We start from the raw sequence: 12,468 nt of genomic DNA, 5'->3' as shown, positions 1-12,468 counted from the left end.
TGATCGCGTTTTACTTTCACTTTCGAGATTTGCGATCGCACGTGCGCTGTGTAAACTACATCGGCAGTACTTAACACACATTTTACAAGATCAGATGCTTGTCAGTGGTGCTCAGGATCTGTAAATCATTCGCTATCGTCCTCAGTCATCTCTCCTTACTCTGTTTATGTGGTAAGTGAAATCTTATGTACTGTAATGTAACAGGCTACTGCTAGCAAGCAGCTAACCATGTCCCTTTAGTGGCTTGCGTTATTTTATTAGAAGGTGCGTTATTTGCTTTCCGGGCCTTTCTGAATACAGACACCAACCCATGCCTGCACTTCACATCCCCTGCACAGCCTGTAACATAACATTTATTTCCATGATCTGCCATTTCGCTGTTGTCCTCGCTTGTTTCTTCACAATACCTGCAGAACTTCTGATGATTCGGCTGTGCAAGTACGGCTGGCCTAGAACATGGGCGGGTATATGCAAATGTTGGGGGCATACATATTAGTGGTCCCGACTGTAACGTCACAGTCGGTGTTATGTTCTGATTCGCCTATCTTTCAGTGGTCTTTTGAATGCACAAAATTTATATAAGGAGGAGGAAACAATGGTGTTTGAGGCTCAAGGTATGTCATTTCCATGTACAGAACTGTTATTATTCAACTATGCCAAGGTAAATACAGTTTTCCATTCTATGGCACCTTTAAGTGTAAAAAACGTCTTGGCTCAAAGCTGCGCTTAAAAGTTAGTTATCAAGCATCTCAGTCGTAATTTAAGCAAAGTGTAGGACTAAATCTTAAGTGTCAGTCTTATAGTTGATTCACGACACTTTGCTGTGCCACAAACGGGATTTTGGATGAGGAAATACGCATGGACCAATCACTGAATAGATTTGCTTATTTAAGAATATTCTCAGATAAATTCACATTGAATGGTTAAATTCCTAATAGGAGTTTACATTCAATACACATTTGACAGTAAATAATTTTCAAGAGAATACATTACGGTAAGGAAACGAATCGTCATCACAACTTTCAATTCAGGGTTGTGCCGGTAGATGATAGTATCGTGTATCGACGATAGTCAGAGATATCGCCTGTTGCTGATTTCTTTGATGACAGCAAGGCGATTATTATTATCTGTCAGAAATATAGGCGCCTATCTTTAGTGATGCAGTGCGGAGAGCCGCTTCAGAAACTTGCCACGGCACGGCTGGCGAGTAGCCGTGATCAGCTCCGGTGGTCGTGTCGGAGCCGTAACACACCGCAGATGTGTGCAGTGTAAATAAGGGGTAAGAGATTTATTCATGATACAGTGTAGGTAGCTTCACTGATTATAACGGGAGTGTTTTTAAAGAGCATATAATACTAGCACTAGACTGAAATCAGTTATGATGTTCTTTGGTAATGTAAATATTCTTTGCTCGTTTTCTGTTTGAATAACTGAGAAAATGTAACCTCGTCGTCAAACATTTCAAGAACATTCTTCCTCTCCTGAAAGATTTGCGCACATCTCTGTCTCCTCAGCGCCATCCCAAGCACCTACTGGCAACTCCTAACCACTTGAGAGACCTCTCGAGCGGTCTTAAATAACTGGGAGAGTAAGAGTGATTCTTAGCTTTAAGAAATTTGATAACTTGCTTTTATACTTAAGTTTGAAAGTAGGAGTAAATTTAATGAATTCTCAGCACTTAAGACTAAAATGGCACTTTGAGAAGCTTGATAAATACGGGCCCAGGGCCCGTATGTATAAAACGTCTCAGAAATGCTCTTAAGCTTTGACTTAAATGTCAAAAAATTCTTAGTAAAAAGTAGGACTTTTCTAAGAGTAGGAGACTTTTATAGAGAAGCTAAAAGCAGTTTTCAGTAAAGTCTAAGACTGATTCTTAAGTGTTGACTGAGGTGACACTTAAGTGTTGTGAACTAAGGACTACAACTATGTCAACACAAAATGGCTGACCTCAACCTCTGAATCAGCCAATAGTGAGCCTGCTCATGTGAAGTCACAGCAGCACAACACCAATCATTTAATGTAACTACAATAAAATTATTTAATTAAGACTGAAATATTTTAATTTAAATGTATTTTTAAATGCTTTGCATTGTGCAAAATTATCACAAATTATTACTAATGCTTTGTTTAATGGTATGTCTCCTCATTTACAGTTAGAGCAATGATGTGAACATGAGTTCCATCAGTGGGTCCAATAACTCCAGGAAAGCCCACAATCCTCACAAAAGTGGCTTGTTTTTGCAGTATGGATTGGCGGTCAGTTGAAAATTCTATAAACTGCCATATAGTAGAGGCCAAAAGTGATGTCCAGCCTTGGAAATTTTACATATTTTCATCCTTAATTAAAAAAAACATTTGCAAGATTTTGTAAGCATATTGCATAGTTGCTTAGTCAGTTGTTTTATTTGTGATAATAATGCAATGAAACAAGCCAAATTGTGCGGTCATAATTTTTGGACATGCTATCATACAAAGAAATTATGAACACATGCAAAAGCAAGAGGACCAATGAAATGTAAATAACGTATGTTGTAGTCAGTGCGCCAATGTTGCCATTTTAGTGATTTTGTCACTATATTTAGTGACTTCCGCATCCCTTTAGAGACTTTTTTCAAAAACCTACCAACAAAATAAATTTCTTGGACAAACGTTATCTACATTCCGAGACTCTCCCATGACGTCATAAAGGCGAGTTCACTGATCTATATAAATATAAATATAGATCACTGAACTCACCTTTATGAGGTCATCTAGCAACATTAAGTGACCAGTTTTAGCTACTTTCAATTGAAAGCAGTTGGCAACACTGGTCAGTGTTTTTTTGTCCTTTGTATTTTAATGGTTTAAGTGAAATGTGGGGTCATAAAAAAAAAATCAAAACACTTCTGGCCACTGTTGTGTTTGGTGAGGTTAGTGCCACAATAAGTAAGAACCTGCTTACTGTGTCATCACCGGTGCATTGCTCCAGCCAAAACATTTTTATTACAACTTGCATTTCTGCTGTCAGAGCATTGACATTTTTGACTTAATCGGTTACAAAAAAAAAAAAAATTTTTTTTTTGATCTTTACAATTAAGTTTGTATCGTTTTATCAACTCCATATTATCATATAAGTCCAATATATGTTCGCTGGAAAGTGTTTGTCGTCTCCTCTTTGCTGCCATATTACTCCTAACTAGGTTAGGAGACCTCTCCAGCTCTCTTAAATAATTTAGGAGCTGAGACCTCTTTTAACACTTAGGAACCTTTATGAATCACTCTTATTCTTAAGTCTAGGAATAAGAGTAAAATTACATCATTCTTAGAATTTTGACACACTTAAGACCAAACTTTTACTTTGAGCGGCTTTATACATACGGCCCCAGATCTCTGTGTGGAACACTGGCTGCTGTCAGACTCCTTGTGCAAACAAAAATCTATAAAAATCTACCTCAGCTTCTGCTCTAAACTATAGGGATCCCTTTTACATTACTATAAGGTTACAATTAACAACAGAGCTCAAACTTAAATTTAATTACTATTTATTTTTTTAATATAATAATCAACACTCAAAAAAAAAAAAATGTATGCAAACATGTAAATTGCATTCAATGCAGTTTTTTAAATTAACTTTTAAATTACACAATTTTTATTTGTTGTTGAAATATAATCATTTACACAGTGGCTGTCATAACTTGTTTCATAAAAAGATTAATTTAAATATACATTTAATGATTAAGATATCACTAACAGGTAAAGTAAAATATAATGAGTATCTAGTCTAATGCTTCGCAAAAGCCGCTTTAATCACATCTTTCCGCGAGTGAAACACTGATTGTGTGATTACACGAGGCATGAGATGTTCATTCATGTTTACTTCACGTTAAAACTAAAGGGAAAGAGGAGAGGGGATGAATGATCACACTCACTCGCGCTCCGCGCTGCTGTTAGAACCGAAGTGTTTACACAGCGAGCTGTCACACCTCATCAAAGAGTGCCAAAACAGAAAAAGTTTAAATTTGCTGGAAAAAGTTGATGTTTTGTTCAGTACACGTGCACTGAACCGAAAGACTATGTGTAGAATACGTGTACCGTTATACCCCTAATATAGTAAGGAAAATATTTATTTGATCCCCTGCTGATTTTGTACGTTTGCCCACTTACAAAGAAATGAAGGGTCTGTAATTTTTATGGTAGGTTTATTTTAACATATAGAGACAGAATACCAACCAAAAAATCCAGAAAAAAACACATTATACTGTATAAAGGTTATAAATTGATATGCATTTCAGTGAGTGAAATAAGGATTTGATCCCCAAGCAAAGCATGACTTAGTACTTGTTGGCAAGCACAGAGGTCAGATGTTTTTTGTAGTTGGTCACCAGGTTTGCACACATCTCAGGAGGGATTTTAATCCACTACTCTTTACAGATCCTCTCTAAATCCTTAAGGTTTCTTGGCTGTCGTTTGGCAACTCGAAGTTTCAGCTCCCTCCACAGATTTTCTATAGGATTGAGGTCTGGAGACTGGCTAAGCCACTCCATGACCTTAATGTGCTTCTTCTTGAGCCACTCCTTTGTTGCCTTGGCGGTATGTTTCGGGTCATTGTCATGCTGGAAGACCCATCCAAGACCCATATTCAGTGTTCTGGCTGAGGGAAGGAGGTTCTCGTCCAAAATTTTACAGTACATGGCCCTGTCCATTTGCCCCTCAATGTAGTGAAATCGTCCTATACCCTTAGAAGAAAAACTGCCCTAAAGCATAATGTTTCCACCTCCGTGCTTGACTGTAGGGATGGTGTTTTTTGGGTAATAGTCAGCATTTCTCTCCCTCCAAACACGGCGAGTCGAGTTAATGCCAAAGATCTCAATTTTGGTCTCATCAGACCACAGCACGTTCTCCCAAGCCTTCTCTGAATCATTTACTGTAGATGTTCTTTGGCAAACTTTAAACGGGCCTGTACATGTGCCTTCTTGAGCAGGGGGACCTTGCGGGCGCTGCAGGATTTCAGTCCATTGCTGGATCATTAACAAGCTCCTCCCGTGTAGTTTGGGGCTGATCCCTCACCTTGCTCATGATCATCCTTACCCCAAGGCAAGATCTTGCACAGAGCTCCAGACCAAGGCCGATTGATGGTTGTTTTGTATAGTGCTGCATGATAAATCGCATGGGATTATGAATGCGATATTGTGTAGCTTGTTCGCAAACTATGGCTCAGTGTATTAAATGCCGCTCCATCTGAAAGCACGTGATGGAGATTTACTACTAATCACAGATTTACTGACGAGATGCGCATGACAATCACAGGCGATTTATCGTGCAGCCCTAGTTTTGTATTTCTTCCATTTCCGAATAATCGCACCAACAGCTGTCTCCTTCTCACCAGGCTTCTTGCTGATGGTCTTGTAGCCCATTCAAGCCTTGTGCAGATCTACAGTCTTGACGCTGACATCTTTTGACAGCTCTCTGGTCTTGCCCATGGTGGTGGGAGAGGTTGGAATGAAAGATACAGATTGTGTGGACAGGTGTCTTATAAACCTAACGAGCTGACATTAGGAGTAACTTCTTAAAGTGGCAGGACTAATCTGTGTTCCACATGGGCACATAATCAATCTGTGGGAGCCAGAATTCTTGCTGGTTGGTAGGGGATCAAATACTTATTTCACTCACTGAAATGCAAATCAAATTATAACATTTAGGCCTATATAATGTGTTTTTTCTTGATTTCTTGGTTGATATTCTGTCTCTATCCATTAAAATAAACCATAAAAATTACAGACCCTTCATTTCTGTGTAAGTGGGCAAACTTACAAAATCAGCAGCGGATCAAAGAAATATTTTCCCCACTGTATATGTGTACGGTTACACCCGTAATATACATGGCTGTACTTTGGGCGGTGCAAATGGTGCAGTCGCACCTGGCCCCGCGACTTAAGGGAAATTGAAGGCATTGAATGTGAATCCTTTTTTATTTAGGTGGCATTTTTCATTTTTGACTAATTGGACCCAACAGGTCTGAGTCAATCACACTTTATCGGAGCTGAAAGGTATTAGCACAGGTGTTCCACAGGAATGTGTTCTCAGAGGTATCAAGGTTTGTAGATTGGTGTGATTGAAATCATCTTATTTTAAATACAAAAAAGGAGATAATCATTGATCCTAGATACATAGGTGACCACACCAGTGTTTATACATGAAACATCAATTAAGCAAGTACGTTCCTACAAATATCTTGGTATCCATATGGAGAACAAACTTAGTTGCGAAATTCATGTGGATACAATTTGTTCTTGTATGTAGCAAAGATTACATTTCTGCATAGACTATTCAGGTGTGCAGAATTATTTGGCACGTTTTCTTTTACAGAAAAATTAGCCAAAAAAAGAGTTTAAACTCAAACTGACAAGTCAAAAATGATTAATTCCCCATGAGAAATATTCAAAACTAATGCAATACAGTAATTGCAAAGTTAAGACATGGCCATTGGACTGCAAAATGCTCACTGGGTCAGCAAAAAACAGGTGGAGAAGAAAAGACATGTTAACTGCAAAATATTTAAGAATTAATGTGAAGAATTAGGTGTAAAACCATCAGGAACCATTTAGTCTCCAACGCCACCATTTTCCAGAACTTCAACCTTCCTGGAGTCTCCAGAATTACAAGGTGTCAGGTTCTCAGACATTTGCTTGGGTAAAAAAATCCTAAAAAATTACCCTCACTTAATAAGAATAACATGCAGAAGTATTGTGAAATACATGAAGACAAATTTTTTATAGGCTTTATGGACAGATAAGTTGAGAGTGACTCTTGAAAGACCAGCACCACATCCTCTTGTACCACTTTTTGAAGAATTTATCTTCCAGAATCTGGCAGTAAGTTTTGGGAGTTCATTTTTAGCCCATCTCCTATGCTGAAAAGTCTATCTTGCAGGATTGACTAAAAATGAGCTCCCAAAACTTACTGCCAGATTCTGTATATAAATATTATTATAAAAATAATGTATACATCATGTATGTGTATATATATATATATATATATATATATATATAAATATATATATATATATAGTTATTATATATTTCTTTCTAAAGCAACTTCTTTGTAATGTCTATTTAATGTTTCGGTATATAAACACAATGACTTATCTTTCTGCAATTTTTCAGCCAAAATTATTTTGCAATTAATTTGTGATTAATTAGATGAATTAATCTGCACATCATTTAATTAGATTAGAAATACAATTTTAATTAAATAACTGTATTAATATCTTACTTTGTGGAGGAACTGTTTATTGTGATATTTTTTAATAAGTATATTGTCTTAAAAAGTACTAAATGATTAGTAAATTTTAATGGTGACATATCATGAAAATCTGACTTTTCCAGGTAAGTGCTATAATCAGGTCGAAGAGAGCAGTGGATTTATTGATTGATTTACTGTATATTGCTGCTGCCACACAGATCTAAAATATACATGCGATTTATTTCCCAGCTGTTTACCTTGACAGACATAACTGACTGTTTTTGTAACTCGTGTGTTTTTAACGTAAACTTGTGTGTGAATGAGAACTTAGTTTAGTACAGCCGCTTTCTGTCCGTGTGCTTCGGATGTGTGCACTCAGAAAACCGTATATCAGAAGTTTAAACTATTATGATTTAAATCGCATGATTTCAGTATGATAAACATGATAATCAGAACCAAAACAGATGTTTTTGAGCAGGTCTGAGCTGTAATGGCGCAGCTCTATTCTGGAAAAGGGGCAGCTCATTTGCATTTAAAGAGACAGGCACGAAAAACAGCGTGTTTCTGCTTCCACTCAAAATTGGCATTTTCAAAATGATATAATAAATTATCTGTGGGATATTTTGAGCTGAAACTTCACAGACACATTCTGGGGACACCAGAGACTTATATTACATATTGTAAAAAGGAGCACTAAAAAAAACCGATAAAAAAGCCACTTTTAAGCCAAATGTTTTTACTGTATTATAATGACATATGTAAACTCATCAAATGCATGTAGTAGCTTACCTGTCCCAGCAGCAGAAGCTGGTCAGCACACTTTTTGGTGTGTTCATAGCTGGATCGTTTCACTTCTTGTAGACGAACACGCTCCAGCTGAAACCTCTAAATGAGAGAGAGAAAAGTGATTTACAAGTCATTTTGTGTTCCGTAGATGAAAGTTCTGGGTGCAAATAAAAAAAGTTTTGATGAACAGTATTTGTGGAACATGTCACAGAAAACCATTTGTTTAAATGTGAATTGTGACTACAGCTATAACAATGCAGGGATGTCCAATAACTTCACTACTATTTGCACAATTTATAAAACCCCTAGCAGCAGCCATTAGACAAAATGACAATATTATAGATAACAGATCCGACAATATTTTCATAAAATATCATTACATGCAGACGACATCCTACTTTATAAACAGAACCCAGAGAAATCGCTTACAGAACTCATCACATTCATTAACGAATATTCAAATATATCTGATTACTTTATGAACTGGAATAAATCAATAATCCAACCATTAAATAAAAATTTTGAATCAACCAAAATGAAGAACAACCAATTTAAAACTGCTTTTAAAAACATTTTAATTTACTTATATCCCTATGATCCCAGTAATCAGTAGTTCCTTTAGAATTATTTGTTGTATTGTTAGTACTTGAGTCATTACTAGTGGGTTACCATGACCTTCACTTTAGAATTAATTATAAATTATGCATAATTCACATTAATTAATGAACCTGTATACAGTAGTCCTTAGTAGTTCTCCAGGATATATGAAAAAAATAGTAGTAATTGATTAGCTAATAGTGAACTACCAGTTTCAACTGAGCGCTATTACTTACTAAATTGTTAATCAGAGTTTATTTTTAGTTAATAGTAGTTACTAGAATGTTAAAAGTGGATTAGTTATTTGTTCCTGTGAAGTTATTGATGAAACAGTATGACGGAACATTATTCTAAAGTGTTACCAATAATACATTAAAAGATTGTTTTGAAGAATACAATCATATATATACATATATAAACTAGGTAAGTGTATTTTTCCTCAATGTGATTTCAACATCCATCTGGAGAAGACTTCCACTGCAGACTTCCACTCACTCCTTGCTTCCTTGCTCAACTGGCTTACCACTACAAGCACTAACAAATCAGGCAATGACCTCAACTTAATTTTCACAGGCAATTGTATCAGACAACATTTTGGTAAAACCTATAAACATCTCTGATCATTTCTTTATTACATTTAACCTACATCTTACTACCTGTGTGCCGCCAATTCCTCTACAAGTTACTTTTAGGCGAAACTTACGCTCCTTTTCACCCTCCCATCTTTCCTCTGTAGTGTCATCCTCTCTTCCCTCACCCACCCATTTCTCATCTCTGGATGTGAATACAGCAATTGACACTTTATGATCCATATTAATATCTGTCTAGACAGGCCAGTGCATACTACCCCTTCTAACCTAAAAAGTTGCCCCATGTATCATCACCTTTACTATATTTTGCTGAGCAGTCGTTTGGGTGGCTCACAAATGTATCAGTTCTTCAGTAGCGATGTTAGCATGCCATCCTTCAAACAATCTTAACCCTTGTAAGAATGTTAGGTTCTCCCAAAGTTCTGTCTGTGGGATAAAATTTTATACCCGAAGACAAAAGGGCTACAAACAACAGATACTGTTAAGACCACCCGCTGGAGATCCTGCAATCTACAAGACGTTCCTGAGGAATACTATTCCTTTGTTATACTAATGGAATGGACCATTTGGTTCACACCTTTATAGACACAGTTACATTATTTCTTTCACAGAATAACCAACTGAACGTTAACCAATCAGATTTCAAAAGCAGCCATTCAACTGAGACTGCTTTACTTTCAGTCACTATAGCCCTGCATATAGCGAAAGCTGATTCCAAATCATCAGTTCTCATTCTGCAGGATCTATTTGCTGCTTTTGACACTGAAAATCATCAGATTCTCCTGTCTACCATCACAGGAACAGCACTCCACTGGTTTGAATCTTATTTCACAGGTAGGTCTTTCAGGGTTTCCTGAGGAGGAGAGGTATCCAAAGAACATCAACCGGTCACAGGGTTTACTTGGGGCTAAGTTCTTGGACCCCTCCTCTTCACCATATTCACTATATCACTGGGACCCATTGTACAAGCACATGGTTTCTCCTACCACTGCTATGCTGATGACACACACCTTTATCTTTAATTTTAACCAGACAATCCAACAGTAGCTGCATGCATCTCAGGCTGCCTGGCGAACATCTCGGCATGGATGAAGGAACCACCTGCAGCTCAACCTGGCAAAGATTGAGCTTTTTGTCTTCCCTGCCACTCCAACTCTACAGCATGATTTTACCATTCAGCTAGGTTCATCAAGAATTATTCTTTAATGACCAGCTGACCACATTGTAAAGACAGCTCGATCAGGCAGGTCAGGTCTTCCCAACAGAGCATGCTACATAAATTCTTGTCCAGGCCCTTCTGGCTGTACTTCCAATCATGCGCAGAATGCAGCAGCACGACTGGTCTGGACTGTTCACGACTTCTCACACCTGCAGTAATTGACAGAACACCCGACACGTTATCCAACAGCAACCCTAATTTAATCCTATACCCAACATTAAAAATTGTGACCCGAACTGCACCTGCATTAAATCTCCTACATGGGGTACTTAAAACTCATTTATTAAAACTTTTATTCAAATTGTGAATAGATTAAATACAAAAAGCAAGCAAAGAGTGCTCTCTTTAATAGAATCACTACAGCTGCCAATCAGTGGCAGCTTGATTGTTTGTCGTGCTGCAGAGTGGTTTGTGATTGTAGCTCCACTTTTCTGTTGAATCGCTATCTTACTATCACTCTCTGTTGTTTAAAGTGATAAAATATAACTTAACTCCCACCTTATTTCTGATATTATATATCAAACTAATCTGATTAATTTGATCGTTCGCTTCTATTCTAAAACCGCGAGTGCAGTGCGTGTGCAGCACGTTAGCCGGTTAGCTTGTAATTTGCGTTTCCATTCGCGTCTATTGCCATTTTCTGTTTTTCTCTCGCTCCGTTTCTTTTCTCTCTCGTTCTGTTTTTTCTCGATTTCATCAAACAACAGTGGTAAGTCAGAATCATTCATCAATCACGGTGAGTAGTGGCTTCTTCTCCTGCTATTGTTGTTTGCACCGCTTGCCACATGTATAGTTTAGCTCTCTCTGTCGGTGACGAGGGATTCACATGTGATAAATGCAGGGAAATAGTTAGGCTGACAGCGAAGGTTTCAGAATTAGAGACACGCATCCAAACTTTAATTGAGTATAGTAAGAATGTGAGGGCTCTAGATACGGCTTTGGATGCGACTAGCTCAGGGAGTCCTGTACATTGTTCGGTTCCGGTTACAGAGACTCCACAGCAGGGTAACTGGGTGACTGTGAGGTGGCATAGTCGCGGGTCAAAACACCGCTCTTCCGTTCCGATCAAAACATTAAACAGGTTCTCCCCACTCAGTGACGCACCCACTGAGAAACCTGATCAAAGTGCTCTAGTTATTGGCGATTCTATTGGACGGAACGTGAAAATAGAGACACCAGCCACCATAGTCCAAAATTGCCATTTAAAAGTGCTGGCTAATGCTAAATGTAAATTCAGTAAGATTGTTATTCACGCCAGCGCTAATGATGTTCGGAGATCACTAAAAATAACATTAAAGAGGTGTGTGAACTTGCAAGTACGATGTCAGACACTGTAATATGCTCTGGTCCCCTCCCTGCTTACCATGGTGATGAAATACATAGCAGACTGTCATCACTCAATGGCTGGATGTCTAAGTGGTGCCCGCAGAATAACATAGGTTTCATAGACCATTGGACAAGTTTTTGGGGCAAACCTGACCTGTTGAAAAGAGATGGTCTTCATTCCTCCTGGGGTGGTGCCGCTCTTCTCTCTAGAAATATGGCACATGGTCTTAAGAGAACTGGGGCCCAGGTCAGGAAGCAGACAGTCTGGCTAAACCGACCGTCTGCTAGCTGCCTCAGAAATCAGTTAATTCTCAGCACATAGAGACCCTTTCACCTAGATATCCCAATATAGAGACTGTGTTTGTTCCCCGAACTAGAAAATACAATAAACATCCAAACCAATTTAAGAGTAACAATTTAATTGATGTTCAACAAATAAAAAACAGATGTAATACGGATAAACAAATGATAAAGCTTGGTTTATTGAATATCAGGTCCCTTTCTACGAAAGCACTTTTTGTAAATATGACATGACCATTGATGATCATAACCTAGATGTGCTCTGTTTGACAGAAACCTGGATAAAACCTGATGGTTACATTATTTTAAACGAGTCTTCCCCCCAAGATTACTGTAATAATCATGAGCCACATCCAAAAGGTAAAGGGGGAGCTTTATTGCTACAATTTATAACAATATTTTCAGTATTTCTCAGAGGGCGGGCTTCAA

At 37.8% G+C, this 12,468-nt stretch overlaps 1 protein-coding gene across 1 annotated transcript in view; it reads right to left on the bottom strand.

Moving 5' to 3' along the window:
• The window catches only part of LOC107564771 (WD repeat-containing protein 11), a 161,614-nt gene that overhangs the window by 18,323 nt on the left and 130,823 nt on the right, over positions 1-12,468 (bottom strand). The window contains exon 24 of the mRNA XM_016249924.1: positions 8,011-8,106. Within this exon, the coding sequence (XP_016105410.1) occupies positions 8,011-8,106 (96 nt within the window). The remainder of the gene's footprint in view (positions 1-8,010; positions 8,107-12,468) is intronic.

Source organism: Sinocyclocheilus grahami, unplaced genomic scaffold (genome assembly GCF_001515645.1).
Source record: "Sinocyclocheilus grahami isolate Dianchi unplaced genomic scaffold, SAMN03320097.WGS_v1.1 scaffold960.1, whole genome shotgun sequence".
Classification (NCBI taxonomy): Eukaryota; Metazoa; Chordata; class Actinopteri; order Cypriniformes; family Cyprinidae; genus Sinocyclocheilus; species Sinocyclocheilus grahami.
This window is presented reverse-complemented; position numbering and strand designations above follow the sequence as displayed.